This window comes from Portunus trituberculatus, chromosome 30, assembly GCF_017591435.1.
Source record: "Portunus trituberculatus isolate SZX2019 chromosome 30, ASM1759143v1, whole genome shotgun sequence".
NCBI classification, from domain to species: domain Eukaryota; kingdom Metazoa; phylum Arthropoda; class Malacostraca; order Decapoda; family Portunidae; genus Portunus; species Portunus trituberculatus.
The window spans coordinates 3904990-3917489 of NC_059284.1; the positions used below are offsets into that span (position 1 = coordinate 3904990).

General features: G+C 48.4%; 1 protein-coding gene across 3 annotated transcripts in view; it reads right to left on the reverse strand.

Annotated features, from left to right (window-relative positions):
* Positions 1 to 4875: 4875 nt before the first annotated feature.
* Positions 4876 to 12500, reverse strand: part of LOC123510942 — a 239031-nt gene continuing 231406 nt past the window's right edge. For 2 of the 3 annotated variants that reach the window (XM_045266463.1, XM_045266462.1), the window contains exons 2-3: positions 11385 to 11586; positions 4876 to 5610 (exon numbers count right to left, since the gene is read on the reverse strand). In XM_045266463.1, coding sequence (XP_045122398.1) covers positions 5378 to 5610; positions 11385 to 11586 — 435 coding nt within the window. In that variant the 3' untranslated portion in view covers positions 4876 to 5377. The remainder of the gene's footprint in view (positions 5611 to 11384; positions 11587 to 12500) is intronic. The other variant, XM_045266464.1, reaches the window with a different exon arrangement.

The following is a 12500-nucleotide window of genomic DNA, read 5'->3' on the forward strand; positions in this document are numbered from 1 at the left end:
GGTGGTGGTGGTGGTGGTGGTGGTGGTGGTGATCTGCCCTGATGTGGAAGGTGGAGGAAGGTTGAGTGAAGAGTTAAGAGAAGGGAAGTCTATGGTGATGTGATGAAGGTGGTGCTTGTGGTGGTGCTGTGGTGGTGCGAGGTGGTGATGGTGAAGGTTGTGCTGGTGGATGTTGCAGCGGCGTAGTGGTGGTGGTGGTGGTGGTGGTGGTGGTGGTGGTGGTGGTGGTGGTGGTGGTGATGGTGGTGGTGGGGGAGAGTCCCAAGACAGCTAAGGCTCAGATAAGGAGAAAGTGACGTCACTCTTTATATCTGTTTACTGTAATGAATTAAATGTATAAAATATAGCATTATGAAGCCACTGCTTAAAATAACTGGCAACGCACGCACGCACACACTCTCTCACTCTCTCACTCACTCTCTCACTCACTCACGAAGATATACCGTTAGCTTATCTGAATCAAGTGAACCTTCAGTGAAATAATGAAGGTGTTTATGGTAATGAATACATAATACTCGCATATGTAACTTTATATAAACATTTTATTCATATATCAACGAGCTTCTCTTTAATTATCATTATCATTATCATTAAGAAAACGAAACACTCGCTAACGGAAACTAGAAAATGAAAATAATAGTAATAACGAAAACAACAAGCTTTTTCGGGGGACTTATACCAACTCAAGTGATCACCAAACTGCAATTGGTGAGGGGGGAGGGGGAGGGAGAGGGGAAAGAGGGGAGAAGAGGAGGGGAGGCTTGACGGAGCGTTGGGGAGATGACGGGGTGGGGGCTGTGAGGTGGTTGGGGTGGCTGGTACTCCTCCATCCCGCTCCTTTCCCACATTAGCGTCGCCAGGGGGAGTCCCAGGGGCGCGTTGAGGCAAGGGGCGGGGCGGGGCGGGGCCGGACGGGATGGGGTGGGGTCGGGGCTCCTGAACTGAAGGTACACAACACAGGGCTACAGGGACTCACTCACAACATGACCCTCACACTTAAGGTGGAACGAACCGCAGCGCCAACACCCGAGGAGGAGGAGGAGGAGGAGGAGGAGGAGGAGGAGGAGAAGGAGGGGGAGGAGGAGGAGGAGCAAGGGAGCGGCCCGGGGCAAGACTCAGCCATCCCTACTGCGACTAGGCCAAGTGGGGCGTGATCTGAGGCTGCGGCCCCGCGGCGAAGACAAGATTGGTAAGGCACTCAGTGGCTGGTCAGAAAGCTCCGGGCGTTTTGATAAAGAACGACTCGCCTCCCGTCTGCGTCCTCTCTCTCTCTCTCTCTCTCTCTCTCTCTCTCTCTCTCTCTCTCTTCCCCACACGTGGCCTCCGTGGAGCACCGCCGGTCACTGCAGAAGGTGGAAGTGTAACGCTTCAGGACACAACATCTCAGCCTCCATCGCTTCAAAACTGGCCTCGGCTCATTCCGCTCCCCCCTCCCCCCGCCCACGCCCGCGCCCTCGCCCCTGCCCCCGTCCCCGCTCCGCCCCGCTCCCCCGAGGCGGACGAGCAGCGGCCGCCTGGAGGAGGACTTCTCTGGACAAAGTATTTCTGTCGGACGGCCTCGAGTCACACTTTTGATCATGGTTGTGTTTAAGTGGCGGCCCGCGGTCCCGCCGGCACGACGCGCCGCGGCGAGCGGGACGCGTGGCGGCACCGCGGAGAAAGGAGTGAGTGTTTGTCATCCACGTGACTCCACAACGGACTGCCAGCTCCCGCCGCGGGTGGCGGAGGAGGCGCCTCGCTTACCACCGCATTCGTTCGTTTCCAATGTTTTGATTATCGTTCAGACGAGCGTGTCCGGGCGGCGCGGGGCACGCCGCGGGACACGTGGACACCATGGACACCGGTGCGTGACGCAACACCTAATTACTCGAGGACCAAGTGTCTCAGGTACACTAATGCTTTAGGTAAAGTTTCCCTTCCAATTAGAAAGGCCAGCAGCGCCGCGGTGGTTGCCGCCAATCCTTGGCCTGGAAAGCAAACGAATGGCTGATTACGGGAAAGTGTTACGAGCAGACGACCTCAGGCAGTCTAGACGGGCCTCGCTCTGATCCCTCCCGCGCGGCAGTCCTCGTCCTCCGCCGCGTCGCTTGCCCCTACACACGAGCACTCCACGCGCTGGAATGAGACAAATTTGATAATATGCATTTTAGACGCCGAACAAAAAAGACGGGAAGAGAAATGGTCCCTGAGTTGCCAACATTCTCCTGGATGTCAATTTGACACCACTTGTCTCTGCCTTTGTGTTGGTGCCAAGTCCTCGCGCCCTGGCAGCCGCTGGTGGCACCCCGGCCGACACCGCCAGGGAAGGCGGCGCAGCGGCACGTCCTTCAAGGAAGAGGAATTCCACCACGATTGACATCAGGAAGGTGGAAGATGAAATGACGATTGCTTATCATTGTTTTGACTCAATGTGCTGCCCGTGACACTCGCCGCGCCGCAACGCGCACACCACACGGCCTGGCACGCAGCGCCCCTCACGCCCCCACGCCGAGGAGCAACACTCGGCTCCCACGCCCACTAGCCTGTCCTCAAAGCGACACATGCCACGCCACACACGCCTCAGTCAGCCGCTATTGTCTACTGCCCACCTGGACGCTGTCTGCCTGTCTGCCTGCCTACCTGCCTGCTGGCCACCGTCAGGCCGCGAGTCTGGCCCGCTGCTGCCCGCCGCCGCCGGGCGTTCAAGCGTTACACGCAGCGGGAAGTGTCACGAGTACGGTGGTGACGATAAAGACAGAGAAAAAACAACAACAACGTTGAGGGTAAAGATGAGGGGAAGGGTTGTGAGCCGCCTGGCGAGGCAGAAGGGGAAAGCGAAGCAGGGGACGGGACGGGGCGGGGCGGGGCAAGGGGAAGGGGGTGTCAGCCGCCGACACTGAGGGCAGGGTGTGGGAGGCAGCTCTGGACAGCACCAAGAGTGACGCTGAACTCAGCATATGATCCAAACAGGAATGCTTTCCCTCCCCTGAATATAATTTAATCAATATACCAGACACGTACAACAATAAAACGTTACCATGACTCGTGTCGCTGATGGAGTTAATACAATGAGTAGTAATACCTTAATATGCCTAAGAAATACACAAGACTTCAAACTGTTGACCAGAAAAGTAACATTTCGTTAAAATGAAGACTACGGGATAGTGCAGTAATAGCTTCTTCCTGGAAGAATCTATCAAAAATATTTTATAGCTTATACAGTACATCTTTTAGGAAAAATATTGAGTTATAAACTGCCACAACTCTATTCCTATTGAAAGATGTATCGTGTGCGTACACTGGCAAACCTCCCGGGGCGGCGGCCGGCCTCGCCTCCCCTCCGCCGGCCGGCACCGCCCGCCAACGTGACTGATCCGACGCCTCTACCGGTCTAAAAATATATCTGGGAGCATAACAAATGTTGGGGAGGTGTGGAGTGAGTGGGCGGGAGGGTGATGAAGCGTGTGGGACCTGATGCTCTCTCCTTGGCACTGTGATTGTCTGCCTGTCTGGCCGCCCAGCCACCGCTGCCTCCGCTCCCGGGGCCGCGCCATCCACCTCGCCACCTCAGCGGGAGCGGCGCCGCGCCACCTCCCGGCCACTCCGCAGGAACAGCTGACTTCAATTTTGACATCGCACACACCACAGATCATCTCCCTCTCTTGCTCTTTGCTTCTCTATTTCTCTCTCTCTCTCTCTGTCTGTCTGTCTGTCTTTACGTTCCTCCGTCTCCTGTTCTGTTCCGACACTGGAGAGGACTCGCCGCGCACACTGGCCAGCGGTGAGGGAGGTGCGGTGAGTGTGGCAGGGAAGGCTTAGGAGTCACTCTTACTCTAACGTTAGTGAGGCCGGGAGAGAGAAAGATCTTCATGGATATGTTACAGCATTTGGATATTTCCTTTTTTTCGTGATAATTTGCTTTTTGTTTTGTTTTTCCCTCATCTTCCGAGAGCTGCTGAGACTGTTTCCATTTGTCTGTCATTACTAGTAACTTCTTTACAGATGAACAAATGCCAACATAATAAAGGTAATCTCGATAATGATTTGAATAGAAACTTTATTCTTTTACTATGCGGGGTGGAAGGGAAGGGAAGGGAAGGGAAGGGGTGGAAGGAAGGGAAGGTAAGGGAGAAAAGAAGGAGTACAGGATATAATGTTGAACCCCTTTAGGACGAGGGGAAGATGTTCTGGACGCACTCACAGAAACTTTAGCATGACTGTACTCATCACAAACAAAGAATTCCAATCATCCATTTCGGAGCGTCCCCTTCGACGTAACACTCGGGGAGGGGAAGTGAGGGGAAAGGGAAGGGGATAGAGAGGGGTATGGACCAAGGATGGGGAGGAGGAAGGATGAGCTAGATAAAAGAGGGGATGAAAAACACGATGATGGAGAGGAAAGACATGAGAAAGTAATAGAAGTGAGGGGAAGTGAGAGGAAAGTGAGGGGAGTTTTTATGAGTGATGGGAAGAGGAAGGGAACACAAAGGAAAGTACTGACGATTAAAAAAGAGACAGGAACAAATTAAAAGGTGAAGGAAGAGAAAAAAAGTAAAAGAAGAGAAGTGATGATAAAGAGGAGAAACAAGGAAATACAGGAGAGAGGTTTGTGATAATTCAATGAGAGGGAAGAGAGGAAGGAGAGAGAGAGAGAGAGAGAGAGAGGAATGGCAGGAGAAAGAGAGTAAAGGAGGGAAGGACTGAAGGAATGAGTAAAGAGAACAGAAAGGAGTAGGAAGGAGAGAACAGAAGAGAGGAAGAACGAGAGAACAGGAGAAGAGGAATGAAAAGACAGGAGGAAGGAGAGGTGGAGGAATGAAGAGAGAGAGAGAGAGAGAGAGAGAGAGAGAGAGAGAGAGAGAGAGAGAGAGAGAGAGAGAGAGAGAGAGAGAGAGACAGAGAGACAGAGAGACAGAGAAACAGAGAGAAAGAGAGAAAGAGAGAAAGAGAGAAACAGCCTGAGTGGCCAGGTGACAGGTGACAGGTGACAAATGAACAGGTGAGCATGACAAACTGAACGACTGGAAAGGAGAATGAGGCGATAATGCTTTGAGTGAGAAGAAAAACAAAGAAAAGACTGGATGAGGGGAAAGGGAGGAGGAGGAAAGGAAAGATGGAGATATTGGTGAGGGTACGAGAGGGGTCTAGGATGGGGGAGGGGACCACGCAGTCTACCAACAACACTCTGGACGTTAATCACTAGGTAAAGCCTCGCGGCAGCCACAGATCAGTCCGCACTAGGAATAACAACAATACGGATAACGCTTTAGGAGTCCAACAATGTTTTCTCAATACAAAGGTGCAGCCGGAACTGCTTAGCGGCGGAGCAGGGCCGGGGCCAGAGTGAAGTAAACAAGAATCCTTAGTTGAAAGACACTTTGAGTTGCCCTCTGACGCTTCAGGGGACACGCTTCCACCGGCGGCGCTGACGGCGGAGGAGGTGGTGGTGGATGAGGCGGCGGCGGCGGTGGTGGTGGGGGTGGAGTCGCAGGTGGTGCAGATGGTCGGGAGAGGCGTGCGGTCGTGGTACTCCAGCAGGTGACCCATGGCCGCGCCCACAGAGCATGTGGTAACAACAGGATTCCGCGCCGTACGAGGATTCCTGCTCCGACAGCTCACCAATATCAGGATCTGAAAAACCAATGGGAGCGTTAGGGACTGGGGAGAACTGGGGAGGGGGTTGTCTGCAAAAATAAAGGACATTAGTGGCTTGGGGAGTTGAGAGGCTGAGAAGGATGTGAGGGGAAGGACAGAGGAGAGGCAGCAAAACCAAGGGGAAGATCTATAGAGGGGAAAGGAAGAAGGGAATCAAGAAAACCAAGGGGAGTTAGAGGACTGGGGGAGACCTAACGAGGGGAAATAAAGAGAGGAATCTAGATAACTAAGGGGAAATTAGAAGGCAGAGGGAGGAACCTAAGACTGCGAGAGAGGGGAAAAATAGACAGGGAAGAGGGGAAACTGCATAACCAAGGGGAAATTAGAAAACTGGGGAAGAAACCTAGAACTGGGAGAGGGGAAAAACAAGGAACTGGGGAGAATCAACACTAGGAGAGGGGAGACTGCATAACCAAAGGGGAAATTATTGACATGAGGGGAAACTGACGCTGGGGAGGAAAAAGAGGGGAAATGTCAGGGAGGAAAAGGGTAAAATGAAGAAATGGAGGCGACATTTGAGGGGAGAGAAGGAGAATAGAGGGAGATTAGAGAGAGGGGAGAAGGGTAAATGACACTGCAGAAATAGAGGGGAGGTAACTGGAGGAAAGAGAGAGAGAGAGAGAGAAAGAGGGGGGAGAGGAAGGGGAGAGGAAAGTGAGGAAGACAGGAAAAGTAGCGAAGAAGAGAATAAATGAAGGAAAAGAGACACAAGAGAGAGAGAGAGAGAGAGAGAGAGAGAGAGAGAGAGAGAGAGAGAGAGAGAGAGAGAGAGAGAGAGCCACCTTCTACGTCGGCGTCAGGAGGAAATCTTATTAGGTTAGGCCGAGTTGGGTTAAAGCTCATAAGGCACCTCCTCCTCCTCCTCCTCCTCCTCCTCCTCCTCCTCCTCCTCCTCCTCCTCCTCCTCCTCCTCCTCTTCTTATCGGTGGATCTTACACATCCCCCTCTGAGACACAGGAAGAGAGGCGCGGCAACTGACATAAACAAGAGGAGGAGGAGGAGGAGGAGGAGGAGGAGGAGGAGGAGGAGATGGGAGCTGAAGGACAGGGAAGGATGAGAGAGAGAGAGAGAGAGAGAGAGAGAGAGAGAGAGAGAGAGAGAGAGAGAGAGAGAGAGAGAGAGAGAGTGTGAGTGTGTGTGTGTGTGTGTGTGTGTGTGTGTGTGTGTGTGTGTGTGTGTGTGTGTGTGTGTGTGTGTGTGTGTGTGTGTGTGCAAGCAAGTTACAAATCTTTCTGTTGTTTTCATTTATTGCTACACCCACACTCCTCCTCCTCCTCCTCCTCCTCCTCCTCCTCCTCCTCCTCCTCCTCCTCCTCCTCCTCCTCCTCCTCCTCCTCCTCGCCAACAACAAGTCTGATTCACCGTTTTCCTTGAAGTTCATTAATTAAGATTTTTTTCCTCTTTTTCATATCTCTTTCTTCAGTTACTTGAGGAGGAGGAGGAAGAGGAGGAGGAGGAGGAGGAGGAGGAGGAGGAGGATTGACGTCAGAAGGAAGGAATAAAAGAAGAGAGTGAAGAGGAGGAAGATAAGAAAGGAAAAGATGAAAAGAAGAAGAAGAAGAAGAAGGAAAATGGATGACAAAATAGCAAATAGGGAAGAGGAGAGAGAGAGAGAGAGGAGTGGATAGGAAAGTAGAGAAGAAAGGAGGAATTAAAGGAAGAAAGGATGAAAGGAGATGGGAAGCATTAAAATAGAGAGAAAGATAAGGAAGAATAGAAGAAGAAGAAGAAGAAGAAGAAGAAGAAGAAGAAGAAGAAGAAGAAGAAGAAGAAGAAGAAGAAGAAGAAGAAGAAGAAGAAGAAGAAGAAGAAGAAGAAGAAGAAGGAGGAGGAGGAGAAGGAGGAAAAGAAGTCAAAGGAGGAAAAAAAAGGAATTGGAGGAAAAACAGACAAAAGGAAGGAAGAATAGAAAAGAAGGAGGAGGAGGAGAAGGAGGAGGAGGAGGAGGAGGAAAAAAAAAGGATTTGAAGGAAAAACAGACAAAAGGAAGGAAATATATCATCATCATCATCATCATCATTATCATCACCATCATCATCATCATCATCATCATCAGCACTAACAGCTTTCTCACCTTGACACACACACACACAGAGCAAATAAAGGAAAAACAAGTAAACAAGCAAAGTATAAGTAGAGAAGGCAACCACGCATGCGAAGAGGAAAACAGGCCTATATGAGAGAGAGAGAGAGAGAGAGAGAGAGAGAGAGAGAGAGAGAGAGAGAGAGAGAGAGAGAGAGAGAGACGTATAAATCTTGTATTGATGGAACTACTTGACCGATCCACTGAAATATGATGAGAGAGATATGCCACAACACCCCGATATGCCTCCTCCTCCTCCTCCTCCTCCTCCTCCTCCTCCTCCTCCTCCTCCTCCTCCTCCTCCTCCTCCTCCTCCTCCTTTCTATTCCTGGTTCTCATCCTCCTCTTCTCAGCCTCGCCACGGCCACTCCTTTCTCTCTCTCTCTCTCTCTCTCTCTCTCTCTCTCTCTCTCTCTCTCTCTCTCTCTCTCTGCGGTGGTGACGATAGTGGTAACATCATCCTTTAACAACAACAACAACAACAACAACAACAACTACTACTACTATTACTCCTACTACTACTATTACTACTACTACTACAATAACAACAACAATAACAACAACAACAACTACTACTACTAATACTACTACTACTTAATTAACATACCTCTAGGCAGCAGCACTGGGGAACAGGTGAGCATTAAGCAGGTAAAAGCAGGCAGGTGGGCACTCAGGCAGCAGCAGGCAGGTAAGGCAAAGCGTGACAGGTAACCAGGACGCAGGTGACACGGAAATAACCAGGTTGATAAATAAATACAAAAAATAAAATAAATACAGGATAAACAATAAATAAATCAGGGAGACCGAGAAAAGGACGCAATGTAAAGGGAATGAATGAAGAAATGAAGAAATGGAGAAATGAACAGGTATGAAAAAACAAAACATTTAAAGCGCAAATCACGTAACGAAAACTCCAGGTAAAATTTGACATTCCGAAAAGTGAGACGAAAAAAAACAAAACAAGGAAAATGAGAAGCGGAAATGAAAATAAGTAAAGTAGATTACAGAAATAAGGAATAAAGAAAAGTGAATAAAAAGGAAGAAAGAATGGTAAGGAGAACAAACACGAGGGAACACAAACAGATGAGAACACAAACAGGTAGATGAATAACAATAAACAAGGAAAACAACATAAATAAACATAAACAAGAACAATAAACAGGTAAACAATCCAGGTGTGAAGGCAAACAAAACAAACAAACAAACAAAAGCTCAAAGAAAGTAGACAAAAAAGCAAGACAAGACAAGCCAAGCCAAGACAAGACAAGCCAAGCCAAGACAAGACAAGACAAGACAAGCCAAGCCAAGACAAGCCAAGCCAAGACGAGACAAGACAAGCCAAGCCAAGCCAAGACAAGCCAAGCCAAACCAAGATAAGCCAAGCCAAGCTAAAACAAGCCAAGCCAAGCCAAGCCAAGACAAGCCAAGCCAAGACAAGACAAGACAAGCCAAGCCAAGACAAGCCAAGACAAGACAAGCCAAGCCAAGACGAGACAATCCAAGCCAAGACAATCCAAGCCAAGACAAGACAAGCCAAGTCAAGCCAAGACAAGACAAGACAAGACAAGACAAGACAAGCCAAGCCAAGCCAAGCCAAGCCAAGACGAGACAATCCAAGCCAAGACAATCCAAGCCAAGACAAGACAAGACAAGACAAGACAAGCCAAGACAACCCAAGCCAAGCCAAGCCAAGCCAAGACGAGACAATCCAAGCCAAGACAAGACAAGACAACCCAAGCCAAGCCAAGCCAAGCCAAGACAAGCCAAGACAAGCCAAGACAAGACAAAACAAGACAAGCCAAGCCAAGCCAAGCCAAGATAAGCCAAGACAAGACAAGCCAAGCCAAGACAAGACAAGCCAAGACAAGCCGAACCAAGCCAAGACAAGCCAAGACAAGCCAAGCCAAGCCAAGCTAAGACAAGACAAGACAAGACAAGCCAAGCCAAGCCAAGACAAGCCAAGCCAAGATAAGCCAAGCCAAGCCAAAACAAGCCAAGCTAAGGTAAGCCAAGACAAGACAAGACGAGACAAGCCAAACCAAGCCAAGCCAAGACAAGACAAGCTAAGCTGCTGCTGCTAAGCTGCTGCAAGACAAGACAAGACAAGAAGACAAGACAAGATAAGATAAGCTAAGCCAAGACAAGCCAAGACAAACCAAGCAAGCTAAGCTAAGACAAGCTGTTGACAAGACAAGACAAGCTAAGCTGCTGCTGCCAAGACAAGACAAGACAAGCCAAGCCAAGCCAAGACAAGACAAGCTGCTGTTGCTGCCAAGACAAGCCAAGCCAAGACAAGACAAGACAAGCTGCTGCCAAGCCAAGACAAGCCAAGCCAAGACAAGCTAAACCAAGCCAAGCCAAACCAAGCCAAGCCAAGACAAGACAAGACAAGGCAAGACAAGACAAGACAAGCCAAGCCAAGCCAAGCCAATTCAAGACAAGACAAGCCAAGACAAGCCAAGCCAAGCCAAGCCAAGACAAGACAAGCCAAGACAAGCCAAACTAAGCCAAGCCAAGCCAAGACAAGACAAGACAAGCCAACACAAGCCAAACGAAGCCAAACCAAGCCAAGCCAAACCAAGCCAAGCCAAGCCAAGACAAGCCAAGACAAGACAAGCCAAGACAAGACAAGCCAAGCCAAGACAATTCAAGACAAGCCAAGACAAGCCAAGCCAAGCCAAGCCAAGACAAGAAAAGCTAAGCCAAACCAAGCCAAACCAAGCCAAGCCAAGCCAAGCCAAGCCAAGACAAGACAAGCCAAGCCAAGGCAAGACAAGACAAGACAAGCCAAGCCAAGCCAAGCCAATTCAAGACAAGCCAAGACAAGCCAAGACAAGACAAGGCAAGCCAAGGCAAGCCAAGCCAAGGGTGAGCCAAGTGCATGCCGGGAAGAAAGGGGTCAAGGAGGGAACGCCATGACAACACAACAATTGGAGAAGGAAAACTAACAGGAGGGAAACGAGAAGGAGATGTGGAAGAGGTCACAGCGCGCCATGAAATTCACCAACCAGAAAACACACGCCAGGGAAACACAGAGGGGGGGGGGGGAGATAGTGAGCTGGGAGATAATTTTAAAGAGATAGCTAGATAAGGGAAAGATAAAGGCAACATTGATAGATAAATAGATAGGAAGATTCGTGAAAAGATGGGAGATACATTGATAGAAATAGATAGATAGATAAATAGATAAGGAAAATATTAAAGGAAATTGGAGGAGATAGATAGATAAACAGATAAGGGAAAATTGGTATAGATAGATAAATAGGGAGATAAGGGAAAGATCAGGGAAAATTAATAGAGGTAGATAAATGAATAGGAAGATAAGGCAAGATATAAGGAAAAAATAAAAGTGATAGGTAAACAGGTAGATGAAGGAAAGATAAGGCAGACAGGCAGGCAAACACACACCTGACACGGGAACAGGTGTAGAAAAAAAAATAAAAAAAGGAAAATGCAAAATATGAACACCACACGGAGACAGGCAGACAGGCAGACAAACAGACAAACAGACAATGAAACACACGGGTAAACACACACCTGAAGCGTGGACAGGTGTAGAAAAAAAAAATAATAAAGAAAAGAGAATAAAGAAAATCACAGAATATAAAAACCACCACATGGAGACAGGAAGGCAGACAGGCAGACAAACAGACAGGCAAACACACACCTGACGCGGGGACAGGTGCGGCGGGAGCATCTTTACCTTGACAGAGGAAAGTAGGTTCACCAGCCACAGGTTTATACTTGGGCAGGAAGTAAGGACACTTCTGCTCCACTTCATGGCAGAAACTACGACACGGCTTCACTCTCTCGCCATTGTGGTTGTAGTAAGGAAACAGCTGCGAACACACCCAGTACCTGTACGCTTCCTGCAAAGGTGAGAACCACATGTTAATGACCACAAACACGTGTATACAGGTGCTAATTCATTCTAGGGCTGACAGCTAGAAGGGCCAATGTCGAATGGTCGATTGTTGATAAGCACACCACTAAACTAGAAATTCATCAATCAGTGCTTTAAAGGTCAAGGTCGTCCATGCGTCCAGGGAGCTACACTGACGCTCGTTTGTTGTCATTACCTGAGAGTTAATAAAGGATGCAATGTTTCATAAGTGCTTTTCTCAAAACTCGGATATTTTGACATTGGCCCTTAGAGTTCTCAGTCCTAGAATTATACGTGTTAATGAGGAACAGGTGTATACAGGTGCTAATTAATCATACGTGTTAATGAGGAACAGGTGCTTATAGTGGTAATTAATTATAGGTGTTAATGAAGGTAAAGAGGCGTATATAGTGGTAATAAATCATACGTGTTAATGAAGGTAAAGAGGTGTATATAGGTGCCAATCAATTATACGTGTTAGTGAGGATAAACAGGTATATATTGTGGTGATTAATTATACGTGTTAATTCAAAGAAAACAGGTGCAAACAGGTGTTCATGATAATACGTTGAGGAAACACATTTAAATAATTATTGTTTTCCTGCAAAGGTGAGAAACAGGTGTATAGAGGTGCTAATTGATTATACGTGTTAGTGAGGATAAAAGCTCCTCATCATAGGTGTTAATTAAAAGAAAACTGCGACTTGACTTCATTTCACATACGATTTGATTTCTTTTAAAAGGTGTTAAGACATTTGTCCCTGAATTTTGGTTAACTCTCATGTCTTTTAGGGAATTGGCAACACAGTGAACCTTTTCATTTTTCCTTATTTTGTTGTCCTTCTCCAGTTGTCCCTCCTACACACACACACAAAAAAAAAAAAAAAAATAAATAAATAA